Source organism: Jaculus jaculus, chromosome 9 (genome assembly GCF_020740685.1).
Source record: "Jaculus jaculus isolate mJacJac1 chromosome 9, mJacJac1.mat.Y.cur, whole genome shotgun sequence".
Lineage (NCBI taxonomy): Eukaryota > Metazoa > Chordata > Mammalia > Rodentia > Dipodidae > Jaculus > Jaculus jaculus.
Window position 1 is genome coordinate 6,589,016 of NC_059110.1, and position 20,442 is coordinate 6,609,457.

The 20,442-nt window shown below is 46.1% G+C and overlaps 1 protein-coding gene across 3 annotated transcripts in view; it reads left to right on the forward strand.

Annotated features, from left to right (window-relative positions):
• The window catches only part of Prkn (parkin RBR E3 ubiquitin protein ligase), a 1,150,905-nt gene that overhangs the window by 1,104,948 nt on the left and 25,515 nt on the right, over positions 1 to 20,442 (forward strand). For all 3 annotated transcript variants that reach the window (XM_045158191.1, XM_045158190.1, XM_045158192.1), the window contains one exon: positions 12,498 to 12,581. In XM_045158191.1, the coding sequence (XP_045014126.1) occupies positions 12,498 to 12,581 (84 nt within the window). The remainder of the gene's footprint in view (positions 1 to 12,497; positions 12,582 to 20,442) is intronic.

Genomic DNA, 20,442 nt, shown 5'->3' on the forward strand with positions numbered 1-20,442 from the left:
TGTTTGTTTTTTCAAGGCAGAGTCTCACTCTTGCCCACGTTAGCCAGATGCACAAGGGGGCGCACGCATCTGGCATTCATTTGCAGTGGCTGGAGGCCCTGGCTCGCCCATTCTCCCTCTCTCTCTCTCTCTCTCTCTCTCTCTCTCTCTCTCTCTCCCCACACACACACATATATATATGCTTCTTTCTCTGTCTGTTGCTCTCAAATAAATAAATAAAAATTAACAAAAAAAACCAAAAATGTGCCAGGATTCATCCAATATTTGTAAGATGCAGCTTGACAAACATGGTGATTGGTAGCAGCAGGTCAGGGAAGGAAGGAGAAGCCGGCCTTCCCTCCCACATCTTGCTGCCAGGATCACGGGGGCCAGCCCACACCTGCAACCCAGCACTTCCTTCTGGAAGTGAACTCTAGATTTCCTTCCGCACATGCACAGCGGCCTGTGGAGAGGGCAGTCCCTTTGGTTTTGTTTATAACAGGAAGGCGTGGAGGGTACTTACTGCCAAGGGATTTGTAGGCAAATTGAGGCATGTCTGTCGACAGGAATTTGACGCAACCTGTCTGGGAAGGGTGGGGCACTCAGGAGGTGTGGATATGGAATAGCCGTGAGATACGTTAAGTGAAAAACCAAGGTGTTCCGATCAATGCATCCTAGGAAATTTTGTGTTGCACATGTATGTATGTGTGGCATGTGTGTTTCTGTGTGTTCATGCTTGTATGTTGTATGTGTGTGAGTGCACACATGCGTGGGGGTGCGTGTGTGTGTGTGTATGGAGGTCAGGGGTCAACATCAGTCTCTCTCCACCCCTGGGATCACAGCATGCTCTTGGGTGCCGGGGATTCAAACTTTGGTTCCCCATGATTGCACAGCAAGCACTTTACCCACTGAGCATCTTCCCAGCCCCCTCCTGTGACGGTTTATAAGCTGTGTTTGTTTTTTAAAAGAGCGTGTGTGTGTGCTTGGATGATGAAGGGGTTTGGGAGAAGCACACACCCGAGCAGGGGACAGTGACTGTGGCTGACCAAGATAGGAAGGGGACATTTTCCATAATGCCTTTTGAATTTATGTTTAAATACTTGTGTAATCCATTCAGAAGATGCATGAATCATTTTTTAAAACCCATGACAATGCAAATTATATTTCAATAAAGTTTTTAAAAGGGAAAAAAAATAGATGGCCAATAAACATTTAAACTTTACAAAATTGGGCTGGGGAAATGGCTTAGCAGTCAAGGCACTTGCCTGTGAAGCCTAAGGACCCTGGTTCAATTTCCCAGGACCTACATAAGCCAGATGCACAAGGGGGCACATGTGTCTGGAGTTCGTTTGCAGTGGCTAGAGGCCCTGGCATGCCCATTCTCTATCTCTATGTGCCTCTTCCAATCTCTCTCTCTCTCTCTCTCTCTCTCTCTCTCAAATAAATAAGTAAAATAAGATAATTTTTTAATTTACAAAATTGTATCTATTTTGAAGTAGGAAGTAAATGTCAGTGCCTCTGTGTCTGATTAGGGATTGGATGTTAGAGCCCAGCAGTACTGTCCCCACATAACGCAGTCGTTAGCCACAGGCCGAGGCCATTTCTGTTGGAAGCAAGCTGAATGAGCCTAAGTCTTCTTCATGAAGCCCTGGCTCTGAGCCAGACAGTAAGAAGGTTTCCACTTGCTCATATGCACAGCAAGTGTGTAGATTAAGCCCTGCATCTGAAGAATGGGACAGGTATGAAGGGGCACGGGCGAGCCAGGTGACGGTATAGGAAAAGGAATCAATTTTCAGGTGCCCTTTGAAGGAGCCCATGAATGGAAATTAAACCCAGGACAGTAAGAAGCTTTTTAAAATCTAAAGCAGGGCTGGAGAAATGACTTAGTGGTTAAGGCACTTGCCTGCAAAACCTAAAAACCCATGTTCAACTGCCCAGATCCCACATGAGCCAGACACACAAGGTAATGCATGTGCAAAGTTGCACATGTACACAAGGGGACGCATGCATCTGGAGTTTGACTGCAGTGGCTGGAGGCCCTGACATGCTGGTTCCCTCCCTCTCTCTCCCCCCTCTCCCCCCCTCATAAAAAAAATCTAAAGCAAATGTGACTTTGGAGAGGCACCATGATGGTTGTCACGGTACTTGTTGGGAAACTGGGCAGCACTGTTTGCCACCCTTGAATAACTAGGATAGAATTTGGGAAAGACAAAGAATTTGGCCACTGAGCAGTCTCAGTTTGCTTCCCACCATGGAGATCTATAATTTTAAGATGTTTTGTACTTGAAATAATACCAGTTTCCTCAAAGTCGTGGTTTAGCACATTATTATCTAACGCCATTTCCCGTCGCTGGTACTGTCTTGTCAGCACGAGTTTTGCGTATATTAGCGGCTGGTGGAGCCTGACTCCCCATTCACTGCTTTCCACACACACCAAGCTGAGCTTACGGACCTCTGCTGCCACCTTCAGGACAGTCGTCTCCAGAAAAGAATCCTGTTTCTTTTGTCCCCAAAGAAGTAAAAATGCAAGCTCTCTTCATGCTTCTGATATTCCCCCTGAACTGCAGAGGGGTCCTGCGGTGGCATTTGGTTCCCACCCGTTCTTTAACACAGAACTTCAGAGATACAGAAGAAAAATAATCACACACAATAGAATGCTTTTATAACGGATGCAGTTGTGACAGAAAACAGGCACAAAGAAATTTGGACTTTCATGTAGAGATCAGTCAACTTTAAGGATCAAAATCTTATTTTAAGGGTCACTGCTTGTAAGGTACCAACCCTTCCTCACCTGGATGTTCTTATTTTATTGGAAACTATTCAAAGGGTTCCTTCTTATGCCTCTAACAAGAAAATATGCACGTATCCCCTTTTGAATGTGAGCATTGTGGGCATATGAGGAGCCAGACTCAGACATCAATCAAATGACAGCCCCACTGGCAGAATACTGGAAGATTAGCATAATGGGGAATTTCTCTAGCTCACTGGTGTACAGATTGGTGATTGACAATGACAATGACAATACCTCTGCACATGTATGTATAAGTGGGTCCAGCGTCCCTTTCCATAAGCAGTCTCAATAGCTGTGACAAAAGCTTGCCATTTCTGAGGAGATTCTCACAAGAGAGTAACCATCATCGGCAGGCTGGGAATGGCTATAACTAACGAGGTACTTGCTATCCCCTACGTTTTCATGCATTTATATTTTAAAGCATCATAACCCTATGAGAAAACTACTTCTTGTGTTTCCCATGTCCCAAAAACTGTTAAATATTCATATTTTTCTATGCCTTCTTTGTGGTACAAAATCCTAAAGCAAGAGATGTCATGTTCACAGGTTAATACATCAGAGTCTCTGTCTCCAGGACTCTCTGACTTCAAAGGCTCTGCTTTTAAGCACTAAACAATGTTTATTTTTTAATATAAATATCTATTGCCTTATTTTATGGATCAGGACATGTTGTTCCTTCACATGTTGCCCAGGTCTAAAATTTCAAATGCAGTCATGTCCCCTGTAACCACAGGACTATGTCCATATATTATGTCATTGCATGATTTTGTTGCTGTGAGGGCATCATGGAAAGCCAAGCGTAATAGCACACATCTTTAATCCCACCACTCAAGAGGCTGAAGTAAGAAGATTATCATGAGTTCAAGGCCAGCCCAGGCTAAAGATTGAGGTCCCGTAAAATATTTAATAAAAAAAAAAAAGAAGAAAAGAATAAGGTCCTTGTCTACTTAGAACAGAGTGAAACCCTGCTTCAAAAAGGGGGGGAGGGCTCGAGAAATGGCATGGCTTAGCAGTTAAGGCATTTGCCTGCAAAACCAAAATATCCCGGTTCTATTATCCAGGACCCACATAAGCCAGATGCACAAGGAGGCACATGCACCTGGAGTTTGTTTACAGTGGCTAAAGGCTCTGGCATGCCCATTCTCTCTCTCTCTCTCTCTCTCTCCTTCTTTTTCTGTATCAAATACATAAATTAATTAAATATATTTTTAAAAGCTTAAAAAGAAGGAGGAAGAAGAGCAGGAGGAGGGGGAAGGAGGGAACATCGTGAAATTTGCTTATACAAACAACCCAGGAGGTGTGGCCTACTGCAAACCTTGAGGACATTGGCTCCTGGACTACATCCATGTGGCCATAGTGGAGACTGTGGGCATCTGTAAGACAGCAACAAACATATCTCAGCGTAGAAAAGGTCCAGTTAAGACACAGATGGAAGATTTATTTTATTATGTTTTATTTTTTGAGAGAAAGAAGCAGAGAGAGAGAGAGAGAATGGGTGCGCAAAGGCCTTTCAGCCACTGTGAATGAACTCCAGATACGTGCCTTTAGTTTCAGCACTTGGGAGGCAGAGATAGAGGCTTACTGTGAGTTCAAAGCCAGCCTGGGACTACAGATTAAGTTCCAGGTCAGCCTGGGCTAAAGTGAAACCCTACCTTGAAAAAACTTGTTTAAAAATTCCACTTCAGCTTGTAATGTTCACTTTGTTCAACTTTTTAGCTTTTGGGTTTTGTGTGTGTGTGTGTGTGTGTGTGTGTGTGTGTGTGTGTGTGTGTGTGGACACACATCATAGATCACTTGTGGAGGTCTCAGGACAACTTCTGAGTGTCAGTCTTCGAATTCTACCTTGTTTTGAAGTACCCGGGGTCTCTCACTCTTGTTCGATACTAGGTTTGCCAGACGAGTTAATCCATGAACATCAGGAAATTCTCCTGCCTCCCCCTCCCACCTCACCATAGGAGTGCCGGGAATACAAAACGGACTCACGGCTTTTCTGTGGCACTGAGGACCTACACTCAGGAACACAGACATTTAATGCAAACACTGTATTCACTGAACCATCTCGCCACCAGCCCCTAAATTTGTAACTTGTTTATTCTTACATCATAACGCTTGGTCTTAAAACATAAGCATACTGGGATGGAGAGGTGGCTTAGCGGTTAAGGCATTTGCCTGCAAAGCCAAAGGACCCAGGTCCGATTCCCCAGGACCCACGTAAGCCAGATGCACAAGATGGTGCATGTGTCTGGAGTTCATTTGCCCTAGCTGAAGGCCCTGGTTCACCCATTCTCTGTCTACTACTCTCTCTCTCTCTCATAAATAAATAAATAAATATTTAAAAAATTAAAAGAACAAAAGCATACTATGAAATGCCTTGTTCTTTATGCCATTCTACAAGCTTTTACCATTATTACAACTTTCAAAATTTTGTAAACATTGTATTAAAGAGTAAAATATGGCACACCATTTAGCTTAAAGCAGGATCCTCATCACTGTCTCCCATTTTGCATCTTGTCCCCTGGGAAGTCTTGAGGGGGCAGCAACCCCCACAAGTCTCATCTTGTCATGCCTTGTTGAGCACGGATTTTCACATAATGCACCCGGACCACCGCTCCTCCCTGGTAATAAACACACACTGGTACTGGGTGCTTTCAGACCATTGCTGAGGTTGGCAGAGCTTCTCACGCACCGTAAGTTTGCTCACAAGTTCTCTTGAAGTTTCCTTTTCTTTTTCCTCTTCCTCCTCCTCCACGCTGCCTTCATTCCCTGGTAATGGGAGCTTTTCCGTTTCATTACAGTCATAGGGGGCCACCTCTTTGGATGAGCAGGGCCCACCTCTGTAGATGAGTGGGGTACACCTCTGTAGATGAGCGGGGTACACCTCTGTGGATGAGTGGAGTCCACCTCTGTAGGTGACCAGCATTTATCATTGACTGAAATGCAATTGTTCAGAACATGACTTTACTCAGCCCATGTTATCTCAAAAGCAACTTCAATGTTAAGAGTGGTTTGGAGCAAGGTTTGGTGGCACACCTTTTACACCAGCACTCCAGAGCCAGAGGCAGGAGGATTGCTATGAGTTCTAGACCACCCTGAGACTACATGGCAAATTCCAGGTCAGCCTGGGCTAGAGTGAGACCCAACCTCAAAAAAAAGAAAAACACTAAATAAATAAATAAAGGAGTTTGGCCATTACTTAGAAAAAGACTGACCCATTAGGTTTAGTCTTTATTAAGTAGCTCCAGGGGTTTGTTTTGTTTGTTTTCAATTTTGTTTTATCCTTCATCTCAGGTACTTGGGATTTTTTTTCATGCCGCAGGGTAAGCACTTAGGATAAGCAGATCACCTCAGTTAAATAGATTTTGGACACCAATCACCCAGGCTTGCAAATATTCTGGAGGATAGCATTGGATGCCCACATTCTGCCTCCCGAGTGCTGGGATTAAAGACATGTGCCACCACGCCCGGCCCACTTTGTTTTCTTGAGACAGAGTCTCTCACTGAACAACGAGCTGCCGTTTTCCATCAGAACAGCCGACCAGCCAGCCTCAGCAGCGGTCCTGTCTCTGCTCTGCCTCAGGACAAGGGTATACGCATGTGTAGCCATGCCTGGCTTTTCATATGGGTGCTGGGATTGAACTCAGGACTCATGCTTGCCCAGGAAGCACTCTCCATTGAACCTACCCTGTCCCCTTTTCTAATGTTTTTTTTTTAAACATTTTTATTTATTTATTTGAGAGAGAGGGAGAAACAGGCAGAAAGAAAGAGAATGAGTATGAGTGAACCAGGGCCTCCTGCCGCTGCAAAAGAACTCCAGACGTGTGCATCACTTTGCATACCTGGCTTTACCAGACCAGCAGATGTTGCAAGCAAGTGCTTTCAATGGCTAAGCCATTTCTGCAGCCCACCTTTTGTAATTTGTTTTTGTTTTTATTTGAGGGAGGGTCTCACTCTAGCCCAGGGTGGCCTGGAATTCACTATGTAATCTCAGCACAGCCTCGAACTCAAGGTGATTCTCCTACTCTGCCTCCCAAGTGCTGGGATTAAAGGCGTGCACCACCATGCCTGGCTCTTTTCTGACTTTTGAAAGATATTCAAACTAAGTGCAATGACACATAACTATCATCTCAGCACTTGGGGCTGGAGAATCATGAGTTCAAGGCCAGTTTGGGTCACATAGGGAATTCAAGGCCAGTGGAGACTACATGGAATGACTCTGCTTGAGAAGACTAATTCTTTTTAATTCTTACCAAAGAAATTCCATGGAAGCAGGTAGCGTTTTATGAGATCTCTCTCAAGAGAAGGCAATGCAGGAAAGACATACCATGTAAGTGGAGGGTAGACATCTCCTCACAAACTCAACGCCTGCTTCTAAGGCTCAGAGGCTAGTCGGTATCTTCAGGGAGCCTCAGCAGAGACCAGGGCTAAGTCACAGCAAATCGCGGAGTAAACAGCAGCCTCGGACATTGTTGGTCAAGGATAGCCGTGTGCTCCAGACGGGAGGTGTGCAGGGGAGCAGTGAACGTGGAATTGACAGCGCTGAATCTGCCTTTTCTCCCAGAATGTTCTTCCTCTCGAAATAGCAGCTGAACCATCCCCTGGAAGCCAGGTTCTGGGAAGATGAGGCAGGACCACAAGTTTGAGGCCAACCTGGGTTTCTTTTCTTTTTTTAATATTTATTTATTTATGAGAAAGAGAGAATGGATGTGCCAGGGCTTTTAGCATCGCAAACGAACTCCAGACACATGTGCCACCTCGTGCATCTGGAAGCTTACGTGGGTCCTGGGGAGTCAAACTTGGGTCCTTAGGCTTCGCAAGCAAGTGCCCTAACCTCTAAGCCATCTCCCCAGTCCCAGCCTGGGTTTCTTCTGTCAAAAAAAAAAACAAAGAGTTTTGTGTTTACCTAAGCCAGAGCTCCCTCAACTTCTGTCCACCACGCCCTTAGCAGCCCAGGGGCTAAAGCAAACATCTAACCACCCTGGGTTTTAAAAAAAGATTTAGATCCAAATAGCATACGACAATGTCAGTGTGGTAGTCTTAGCCCACACGCATGTATGAAATTATCAAAAATAAGAAACATGGCTGAGGACTTGGCTCGGCAGTTAAATGTGCTTTCTTGCACAGCCTGCCAGCCCGGGGTTCAGTTCCCCAGCGCCCACATAAAGCTGGGTGCAAGCGGCACGTGCGTCTGTGACCCCACTGTGGTGCGGCAGTGCGAGATGGGGTGCAGGCCAGCCACTCTCGCGGTCCTCTGACGCCTCACAGTTTGTTGACAGCGACAAGAAACCCCAGCTCAAAGAAGGGGGCGTACACACGCCTCAAAGTTGTCCTCTGACCTCCACACACGCACCATGACATATACACACGCGCACAGAGAGAGAGGGGGGTAAGAAAATAAATAAAAAATTTAAAAGCTAAATTATAATAATAAAGCTGAATTTTTATAAAAAGCAGTCCACCTAAATTGAGAGAATAAAATGTTTTTTATTTTATTCTTTTGTTAGTCTTTTGTTTATTTGACAAGGAGAGGGAGGCAAGAAAGTGTAGGCACACCAGGGCCTCTAGCCACTACAAATGGTCTTCCAGATGCGTGAACCACTCGTAAAGCATCTCGCTTTTCTAGAGTACTGGGGAATCAAGCCTGGGCCGTCAGGCTTTACAGCCCCTTATTTCATTATGAAGTAACCACATCTCTGATCCAAATGTTTGTCTGGCTCTTGTTTGTATCATAATAGCTAAAATTCCATATTTGCAACAATATAATGTCCCTGAAGAGAGGATAGCAACAGTGCCCACAAACACCAGGGATGACCCTGAGTTAATAATTCACAGATGTCAATGACCACTCTTCCTCAAAATTTAAAATAGGCCTCTGCACCTCTGTGAGCTTTCTGCAATATCCCAAGGTACCTTGTTGCCTATCCTCTTTTTAAAATTATTGATTAAAGCCGGGCGTGGTGGCTCACGCCTTTAATCCCAGCACTCAGGAGGCAGAGGTAGGAGGATCACCGTGAGTTTGAGGCCAGCCTGAGACTCCATAGTGAATTCCAGGTCAGCCTGGGCTACAGTGAGACCCTACCTTGGAAAACCAAAAAATATATATATATATATTATTGATTAATTATTTGACAGTGGAAGAGGGAGACAGAGAGAGAGAATGAGTACCCCAGGGCCTCCAAACACTGCAAACAAACTCCAGACATGGGTGCCCCCTCATGCATCTGGCTTACGTGGGTCCTGAGGAATCAAACCTGGGTCCTTTGGCTTTGCAAGCAACCACCTTAACCACTAAGCCATTCCTCCAACGCTTATTGCATATCTTAAGAACTGAAGCCTAAGCATTTATACAAATACATTGTTGAGAGCCCCAAGTTCAGAATATCGTGATTTAAAACCCAAGACAGAAATGGAGAAATGGCTTAGCAGTTAAGGCACATGCCTACAAAACCAAAGGACCCAAGTTTGATTCCCCAGGACCCACGTAAGCCATATGCACAAGGTGACACATGCATCTGGAGTTCATTTGCAGTAGCTGGAGGCCCTGGCATACCTATTCTCTATCTATCTATCTATCTATCTGCCTCTTTCTCTCTCTCGCTCTCTCAAATAAATGTAAAAATAAATAAATAAATAAAATATTTTTGAGTTAAATAAAAAACCCGAAACAGGGATGGAGAGATGGCTTAGCCATTCAGGCATTTGCCTACAAAGCCAAAAGACCCAGGTTCGATTCTCCAGGATCCACATAAGCCAGATGCACAAGGTGGCACATGTGTCTAGAGTTCGTTTACAATGGCTGAAGGCTCTGGCTGTAGGGCTGGAGAGATTGCTTCGTGGTTAAAGCATTTGCCTGCAAAGCCAAAGGATCCAGGTTGATTCTCCAGGACCCACATAAGCCAGATGCACAAGGGGGAGGGGCGCATGTATCTGGAGTTTGTTTGCAGTGGCTGGAGGCCCTGGCATGCCATTTCTCCCCCCCCCTTTCCTCTTTCTCTCAAATAAATGAAGTATATTTTAAAAAGTAGCGGGCTAGCCGGGCGTGGTGGTGCATGCCTTTAATCCCAGCACTCAGGAAGCAGAGGTAGGAGGATTTCCGTGAGTTCGAGGTCACCCTGAGACTCCATAGTGAATTCCAGGTCAGCCTGGGCTAGAGCAAGACCCTACCTCAAAAAAACAAACAAAAAAAAAAATAGGGGGCTGGAGGGATGACTTAGCAGTTAAGCACATGCCTGTGAAGCCTAAGTGCCCCAGTTCGAGGCTCTATTCCCCAGGACCCATGTTAGCCAGATGTACAAGGGGCCGCACATGTCTGGAGTTCATTTGCAGTGGCTGGAGGCCCTGGCGTGCCCATTCTCTCTCTCTGCCTGTTTCTCTCTCTGTCACTCTTACATAAATAAATAAAAAGAAAAATAAATTTTAAAAAATAGGGCTGGAGAGATGGCTTAGCAGGTAAGGCACATGCTTGAGAAGCCTAAGGATCCAGGTTCAATTCTCCAGGCCCCATGTAAGCAAGATACACATGGTGGTATGTGTGTCTGTAGTTTTTTTTTTTTTTTTTTTTTTTTTTGCAGTGGCTGAAGGGCCTGGTACACCCATTCTCTCAGCTTCTCTCTCTTCCCCTATCTCTAATAAATAAATATTTTTTTAAGTTAAAAATAGAAATGAAAACCCAGAACACTTTCAAGATCAAATTAACCTGCTAGTTTCCCATTTTATATAGAATATATTTGAGTTATTTAACTGGGAAGGGCCCACTGTGCAATAAGTCTGCATTTAAATTACAGTCTCCACCAGGCATGGTGGCTCACACCTTTAATCCCAGCACTCAGGAGGCAGAGGCAGGAGGATTGCCAAGAATCCGAGGCCACCCTGAGACTACATAGTGAATTCCAGGTCAGCCTGGGCTAGAGCAAGACTCTACCTTGAACTCCCCCCCACCAAAAAAAAAAAAAAAAATTACAATCTCCAAGTAGAAATGAATTAACAAAGGGATGAATGCTGTCCTCCCCATATTCCCACAACATTTGCTTCGTTCTCTTGCGTTCTCCCCCCTCCATTATTTCTTTATCGTCCCTTCTTTGCAGAACCAGCGAAAAGGAATTTAATGTCTTTGTGTCAGGAGAGGCCTATTTATTCTGACAAACTGATCAACCTCCAGGGTGTTCCTCCACCATGAAACTGATTTTATATCTCATCCACTGGCTAATCAGATGTGAAGCGCTTTTCCTGTCGCGCCAAGGGATCAGAGCGGCTTCCCTCGAAAGTGGTGGGAGGACCCGCAGTGCGACGCAGCAAGAGCGTGTCACCACACAGTGAGCGGGTCGCGGCCTTCTGGACACACTCACGCCAGGAGGAAAGAGAAGCCTGGCGAGGAGAAGTTGGAGCCCCACTCACTGCTCACAAGACCCACTTTCAGTTCAGAGAAAATAAAAGGTCAGACGGTGCTGGTGATCTGTCTGGTGGAGACGTGTCCTCTTCCAGCAAGCTGAACCTTTAAGTTGGCATCCCATCGCTTCCGAGTTTAATCTGTCTCCTGTTGCATACTCCTAAGTGCACATCCGAAAACCTTCCACTTCTGAAACGGGGAGCCCTGGTGTGATCCCACAAGAGGAATGGGGTGGGCCACAGTAAAAGCACAGGTGCAAGAGCTGAGGAGATTGCCCAGTAGGTAGTGCTATTCAAGCATGAGGGTCTGAGTTCAACACCCACATAAAAACCACACATGACTGCGACCCCAGGGCTGAGGCAGAGAAGAAACAGGAGCTCCAGGTTCAGTAAGAAGTTTTGTCTTAGAAGCTGGCCATGGTGGTGCATGCTTTTCATCCCAGAGCTAAGGAGGCAGAGGTAGGAGGATCGCTGTGAGTTCAAGACCAGCCTGGAGTTGTATAATGAATTCCAGGTCAGCCTGTGGTAGAGTGAGACCCTACCTCAAAAAAAAAAAAAAAGAAGAAGAAGAAGAGGAAGAAGAATAAGGAGGAGGAGGAAGAAAGAGAGAAATTCTGTCTTAGGAAAATAAGATGGGAAAGTAATAGAGCAAGGCACACAATGTCTTTCTGTGGCCTCACACATGCGCGCGTGCGCACACACACACACACACACACACACACATACGGTACACTGTTGGGGACTGTGGCTAAGACATCAGCATGTTGACCTTGAAGGAGTGAGGACTACAAAGGGACGTAGTTCAGCCTGAAACAGCCCAGTGCTTCCTTACAGAACACGCTACGCTTGTAAAATCAGATCCACCAGCTCGTGTTGGTGAACAGATACTGGATGCGAATGAGGTGATTTCCCCCATTCTAGCACCAGTAACCCTTAAGGCAGGAAGGTATTCGCTATTCCTGTCAATAAGTAACTTGACTGCTCTGCAGATAGTAATTTGGCATAGGAAGCAGAGTGTTGGGCTGGAGAGATGGCTTAGCGGTTAAGCGCTTGCCTGTGAAGCCTAAGGACTCCAGTTCAAGGCTCGATTCCCCAGGACCCACATCAGCCAGATGCACAAGGGGGCTCACGCGTCTGGAGTTCATTTGCAGTGGCTGGAGCCCTGGTGTGCCCATTCTCTCTCTCTCTCTCTTTCTGTGTGTGTGTGTGTGTGTGTGTGTTGCTCTCAAATAAATAAATAAAAATAAACAAAACAATTTTTAAAAAAAAGCAGAGTATGGAAAAGGGAAAAACTGTCGTGGCCAAAATCACCCGGCTGTACCTGACGCTCGGTGTTCTTTTGCAGCTTGTCTTCTGCCGGGACTGCAAGGAGGCATACCACGAAGGCGGGTGCAGCGCGCTGTTGGCGGCCCCGGGCGCCACTGCTCAGGTACCCAGCGCCCCTGGTCCTGGAAGGCCGCGACTCGGGGGCGGGGGGGGGGGGGGACAGCTCTCCGGCAGGTCGCCCGCCCGAAGTCAGTTCCACTCGCGGCTTCTCAGGGCACATGAAGCTTTCCCTGTGGCTTTAGAATGCTGTCGATTTTTCTCCCTGGTGCACGTGGAATAGGGATAAAGCACAGAGATTTTTTAGGAGGGAGAAAAGATGATTTCACTGGGTTTTAAAAAAAAAAAAAAAAGTCAAAAATGGGTTGAAGAGATGGCTTAGCCGTGAAGGTGTTCGCCCGCAAAGCCAAAGGATCCCGGTTCGATTCCCCAGGACCCACATAAGCCAGATGCACAAGGGGGCGCTAAGCGTCTTGAGTTCCTCTGCAATGGCTGGAGGCCCATTCTCTCTCTCTTTCTCTCTCTCTCTCTCTCTCTCTCTCTCTCTCTCTCTCTCGCTCTCGCTCTACTCCTTTCTCTTTCTCAAATAAATGAAATACGTTTTCAAAACATGGGCTGGAGAGATGGCTTAGCAGTTAAGCACTTGCCTGTGAAGCCTAAGGACCCCAGTTCAAGGCTTGATTCCTCAGTACCCACGTAAGTCAGAGGCACAAGGTGGTGCATGCATCTGGAGTTCTTTTGCCATGGCTGGAGGCCCTGGTGCACCCATTCTCTCTCTCTCTCTCTCTCTCTCTCTCTCTCTCTCTCTCTCTCTCTCTCTCTCTCTCTGTTGCTCTCAAATAAATAAATAACAAAAAAAGAAAAGTCAAAGTTGACCCCTTTTGCTGAGATTCTTTTGTGAATCGTACCTTTATGCATGAGAGAAGTCCTTCAACTTATGATGGGATCCATCTCAGTAAACCCATCACCAGCTGCAGGCATTGTTAAATGAACAATGCTCTGGGGCCCCAACCCCAGCCTGGCAACACAGCACACCCTGGAGTCCCAGTTGTCACTGGTGACCGCGGGGCTGGGTGGGTGGCAGGTGCAGATGACTGGCGCCGCCCACCACCGCTGACTTCCCACCAGAGAGGACAGAGCCCCACACATGGGTAGCCAGGGAAAAGATCAGAAGGTCAAGTTCTTGCCCCACTGAGCGAGTGTTCTTTTGTACTGCCACAGAGTTGAAGGCCCATCTATACCAAAGCACTGAACTATGCAAGGATATCACTGCAAACATTCATTCAGCAGGTCCCATGGGCAATGCTGAATTATGTCTCCATCCTGACTAAGTAAAGACCATATTTCCACAGACGTGTTCGCTAACGCGCTACGTGAGGCTTAGGGAAATGCAAGTGTGTTTTCCTTTATTTATTAATTATGATCAGCCAAACCTTAGGGGAGGGGAGTATGACCTTCAGCACAGCTGGTGAGTTTGCCCATTATTTTTCATCTTGATATAGATGTTAACAGGGTTTAAACACCAAGTCTATGCAAATCAGACCTGTAGTCATCTCATTGATAGGAACCTTGTAAACAGACGGAAATCTCAGAACATTTCAATTTTGTAGTAGAGAATGCTAATGATCTCTAGTCAGCGCATTAAAAAGCGCATCCCTGTAAGGTTTTGCCCGGCTGCGTTCATCCAGTATTAGCATAACTAAATAAACATAACCAGTGCGCTCAGGTCAGCTCCTCAGGTCCTCAGTCACTGGCCACGAGCACATGAGGAGTGTTAGGAGTGGCTGAGCTGCCACTTTGATCATGGAGGAGGCCCTGCTGTTCATTCATTTTAGCTCAAGGATATTCACGTTCAAGTTCACTGGATACGGAAAGCAGTAATCATGTTGGCCCTGGGACCCCCCCCCCCTCAGGATCTCTGTAACAGGAGAGTGAAGTGTAAGGCTCTGAGAAATGGGATCAGTCCATCTGTACTTAGGACCCCTGAAATGGGACAAGGCTCCCAAGATGTGAGAAACCTATTTATTTGTAAGATGAGAAAAAAAAAAAAAAAAAAACACTATTTACCCTTAAGCTGTCCAGGCACCTAACTCTCCTAGAGCCCAACCAATCTTGATGGTAAAGTTTTTATTCAGTCATCAAAAACTTAACATTCACGTCAGGAAAACGGGAAAGACAGTTAAAGGTGAGCTTAAGCTCAGCTGGCCACGTCAAGGGAACTGTGTCGGCACGTGTTAAACTGAGTATTGGGACTGGCCAAGAAGCCTGCTAGGCTCACTGGCGTTTAGTGAGTCCATTTCCCTTCAGGGGCTTGAAGGAGAGTCATAGGAGAGACCACCAAAAGAATGAGTAATTTTGCCTGTCAGCAGATACATAACTGTGTATGACACAACCCTCAAGGTCATGAAATGTAGCTCCAAGCTTGTCAAGAGGAAGTTGGATAGAGGCCATAAAAACTGTTAAGAGTGCTACTTGTTGGTGAACCTGATATCAGAACAAGGGTGAAGGAGACAGACACTGAGGACACGCAACACCTACCAAAGCAGAGATCCAGAGGCTTCTAAGAGCCCATCACTGGCTTAAAATGCACCCACCATGGCTCAGGGAATTTTTCGGAAGAGGGGGTGGAAAGATTGCTAGGGATGCAAGTTGGGATGTTCGGCCCAGAGACACTGCCTTTCCCCCATTACTGACTGCTGCCCCCGCAATGCACGCCACAGTCCCCATGGGGATGGCTTGTGTCCCCATTGAGGAGGGCCTCTTTGGCAAAGGGGCATGGAGGAGGGACAAGATGGTACCAACACATGGTGATGACAAACTAAGTATGTCCATAACCAAGAAAGTAAATTAAAAAAAAAAAACTACTGCCAGGCGTGGTGGTGCAGGCCTTTAATCCCAGCACTCAAGAGGCAGAGGTAGGAGGATCACCATGAGTTCAAGGCCACCCTGAGACTCCATAGTGAATTCCAGGTCAGCCTGGGCTAGAGTGAGACCCTACCTCGAAAAAACAAAACAAAACAAAAAACCTACTGTGAAAGGGTACACTGTGGGCAGAGGCACAGACAAGCCTCTCTCTAGCTATACCCTTCTACCTGTTCCCAGGCCCAAGACAGATTCTGTGTAGACATTAAATAGGTGGAGCTGAGTGTGCCATAATAAAAGGGATGGCGTCATTCAGCAAATACATGTGAAACATCTATGCTACAGTATACACCATACTATACACAACTATGTATGAACCTTCTATACTATATTACATACCATACTACATACAAATTCATAAGAAACATCTATTCTACAGCATAGCCATACTGTATATAAATATGAAGCATCTATGGCCTATACTAAACTATATGCAAATACATATAGAAACTTCTATACTGTGGTATATACTATACTATGTACAAATATATATATATATGAAACCTCTATATACTATACTCTGTACAAAATATATGAAACAGGGCTGGAGTGATGGCTTAGCGGTTAAGCACTTGCCTGTGAAGCCTAAGGACCCCAGTTCGAGGCTTGGTTCCCCAGGTCCCACGTTAGCCAGGTGCACAAGGGGGGCACATGTGTCTGGAGTTTGTCAGCAGAGGCTGGAAGCCCTGGCACGCCCATTCTCTCTCTCTCCCTCTATCTGTCTTTCTCTCTGTGTCTGTCGCTCTGAAACAAATAAAAAAAAAAGTTTAAAAATGTATATATATGAAACATTTATAGCATATACTAAACAATATGCAAATATATATATGAAATATCTATGCTACAGTATATGCCATGCTACATACAAATATATACATGAAACAGTTATGGTATAGTATATGTCATATTAATACAAATATATTTTTATTTATTATTTTTATGTATTTATTTGCAAGAGAGAGAGATAACAGGCAGGTAGACAGAGAGAGAGAATGGGCACACCAGGGCCTCCAGCCATTGCAAACGAACTCCAGATGCATGCACCCCCTTATGCATCTGGCTTACATGGGTTCTGGGGAGTTGAACCTGGGTCCTTTGGCTTTGCAGGCAAGTGCCTTAACTGCTAAGCCATCCCTCCAGCCCCTACATGCAAATACATATGAATCATCTGCCTACATACTATCCTATGTACAAATACATATGAAACATCTCTACTACATACTATCCTATGTACAAATACATATGAAACATCTCTACTACATACTATCCTATGTACAAATACATATGAAACATCTCTACTACATACTATCCTATGTACAAATACATATGAAACATCTCTACTACATACTATCCTATGTACAAATACATATGAAACATCTCTACTACATACTATCCTATGTACAAATACATATGAATCATCTGCCTACATACTATCCTATGTACAAATACATATGAAACATCTCTACTACATAAGCCATTGTTCCAAGCTGGGGATGAAGGACAGAGTCCGTACTCTCAAAGCTTTCCTGTCACTTTGTTAGAGAGCACAAGGTTGTACACTCAATGTAGGATCCCAAGGCGGGGCTGCTGATGCATGTCACAGTGCCCTTAGGGTTCCCTGCCTCGCTTCTTGGCCTTTGGGGCTGGGATCAAGTGTAGAGCTCAGTGCATCTAGGTTCTGGGCGCAGAGTCAACCTCCCAGTCCTCCTATTTGAAAACAAGCAAACCATTGAACTCGGATTCTTAGCTGAGTCTTGGATTCGCTCAGAGTCCCACAGGAAGACAATACACCTCAGCTGGGAACACAAAGAACTAACTATTCATGGTGGCGCACGCCTTTAATCCCAGCACTCGGGAGGCAGAGGTAAGAGGGTCGCTGTGAGTTCAAGACCATCCTGAGACGACATAGTGAATTCCAGGTCAGCCTGAGCTAGAGTGAGATCCTACCTACCTTGGGAAAAAGAAAAAAAGAACCATTCATGGGAAAGATGGCCTGTGGTCAGCGTCAGGTGGGGTCAAGCCACCCTAGGACAGAGGGAGCTGGAGAAGGAAACGGTGCTGTGACCTGTGAGCCAGAGCCATAGGAGAGGGGTCTGGAGACAGGAGAGGCGGACAGTCACAGCAGAGCCCGCAATGAGACCAAAGCAGAGAGGGCGTATGGAGGGACCTCTCAACTGCTCTCCCCCTTCTGAGCTCTTGCTGGTATCCCACACTGTCCACCTACACCGAGAGCCACCTGTGCACAGCCATCTCATGGGGCAGCGGGGGGAGCATCTGGAATGTCCCGCGCTCGCTCACAGTGGGCTAACGCATCACAACGTCCAAGTTTTCTTACTTAGCCACGGCTAGTCCTGGGGTGGAAAGGGACAGACCAAGCAAGCTACTTCATCAAACTGCAAAAGCCAGTCCCTTTGGGTAACAGAACAGAGGGGCTTTATTTTCATAAAGCTGCATTGTTTTATGTTGCCTGCATTTCACTCAAACAGCAGAGATGTCCGTGCAGAGATACCCTGTATAATGACACTGGCCCACAGCCTTGGGAAGGACAACATTTCCTCCACTAGCAGTCAAGACATAGTTGCAACCCCCACGCCCGACCTTGGACCTAGAGTTCCAGTCCCCATGTCGCAATTCCGCTGACACGAACAAAACACCCCACTAGCCCTGGTCACGCTTCCCTTTGCATTCAGCACATGCGCAGTCTCGCTCCCCTCCCTCTCCCACGCTCTTCCCTTGAGAGCTGATCAGTTTCTGTTCTTCGGTATTAAATTCTCCGGCCAGACGAGCCCATTTGTCCTGGGGCCCCATCAGCTTTTCCAATCAGTTAGGCCACTTGACCCAAAACTTAGTGCATTTTTTTTTTTGATTCATGCAATAATATTTTTTTTCAAAACAAAACAAAAAAAAGAAACCAAGCTCAAAAATTGGTTTTAAAATATTGAACAAGCTTGAAGTTGAAAGTGCTGAGAGTTTGAGGAAGCCATGACAGAAGATCAATCCATCACCCCCTAATGAGAGTCCAGTCCCGTTGGCTTTCTCGGAGTCTTCCTGAGCCCCAGCTCCTTCCACAGACTAAACCCAGCCCCGGGCTCACTGATAACAAAGGACTTGCTCTACAAACCACAGAAGTAGACTCCTTCTCCCAGCGGTTCTAAGCGCTGGAGGTTACTCTCCCTACTTCACAGCAGGGCAAACTGAGGCTCCTGAACACCGTCTAAAGCTGTAAAGGAAAGCAATGTCCGTGGCTGTCCTGAGCCAGGTGGATTGTAACATCGTCCCCTCTCTGGCTAATAAGCCTACAGTACCCAAGAAGGTAGTACGTCTGTGTCTGCCTGCTAGGCTCCTAGTCGGCCTTAAAGACCCAGATACTGCGCTTCCTGCTCCATGAAGCCTCCCCCACCCACGCCTCCTCTATTCTGAGAGTCAGCTGCACATTCTTCCCATGCGCTGTACCCACAGGTCTTTCCATCAGGTCTGCATGGAGGACACTTCCCTTCTTCACCCCCACTCTTTCTCCTCACTAAGAAGTTGAAAATGTGCTGTGAAAGAATTGGTTGCTTCCAGGCTAGTTTTTGGGTTTTTTGTTTGTTTTGCTTTGCTTTGTTTTGTTCATTGTCTCCGTAATATTTTGAATCATAAGAGAAAAAGTAAGATGCACATACCAAGCGACAGTTCCCTGAACCAGCCCTGAATTACAGGAACAAAGCCACCATTGTACCTGGGATAATGCGTAATCATGTACAGGCTTGGGGAGATAGCTGAGCAAGCAAAGTGCTCGATTTGCAAGCAAGAGGACCTAGGTTTGATCCCCAGAACCCACAGTAAAACAGCCAGACACGTAATCCCAGCACTGAGGAAGCTGAGACAGGTGGATCCCTGGGGCGCACTGGCAAGCCAATCTAGCCTAATTAGACAAGTTTCAGGCCAGTGAAAAATACTGCCTCAAAATAGGTACACAGGGGCTGGAGGGATGGCTTAGCGGCTAAGGCGTTTGCCTACAAAGCCAAAGGACCCAGGTTCGATTCCTCAGGACCCAAGTTAGCCAGATGCACAAGGGGGCACAAATGTCTGGAGTTCATTTTACAGTGGCTGGAGGTCCTGGTGCACCCATTCTCTCTCTCCCTCTTTCTCTGTCAAATACATAAATAAATAAATTAATTAAAAAAAAAGAAGTACACAGTGGGGTTGAAGATATGGCCCAATGAATAAAGCATTCACCACACACCACTGAATATTTGAGTTCAGACCCCCGGGCCTCACACAAAAGCCAGAATCCATGACGGGCTTCTGGAATCCCAATGCATCGATGTGGAGAGGGGAGGCAGAGATGGGAGAATGTTCTGGAATGGAGGAGTGGTGGACACATGGAGAGACCCTCCCTCAGGCCAGATGAAAAGCAAGGACTGTCCAAAAACTCGTCCTCTAACCTTCTCACACACACTGTGTGCCCCAGTGCTTGTACGCACGCACTTGCACACATACTAAATTTTAAAAAACTTTAAAAGAAAAATCCAAGCGGCGACACCACTTAAGAAACAATACCCAAGTTTGACTTCTGGCCACCACATGCCCACTGCAACCTGCACACACCTATTCACGTACATATACAGAAAATAAAATCCATGCACACTTGTAGCGTGTGTGCTTACAAATCCCTTGCAGATGCACCTCACGTCGAGCCTCATCACAAGGTTTGTGATAGACTTTGATTACAGGCAGCTAGAGGGAGGGAGGGAGGGAGGGCAGCCCGGGGTGCAGAGCTGATAAGTACCCAGCCTTCGGGAAATGGACCAGCACTGGTGAGTACTTCAGTCCTTGAGAAGCAACAGCACTGAATTACAATTACTCTTCACTCTGCATTTGGAAAGGGAGAGAAAATTGAGCAGTTGCTGGCTGGTTAAGTACTCTGCCAGGGATGGCAGATTCGGATGCTAGCAAAGGACCTAACCCTCATGAATAGTACAAGCCTGATCCGACTCAGGAAGCTCCCAGTATTTTGATAAGAGCACAAAGACATAGCTCACCTTTCTTCTGTCTTTCCTACA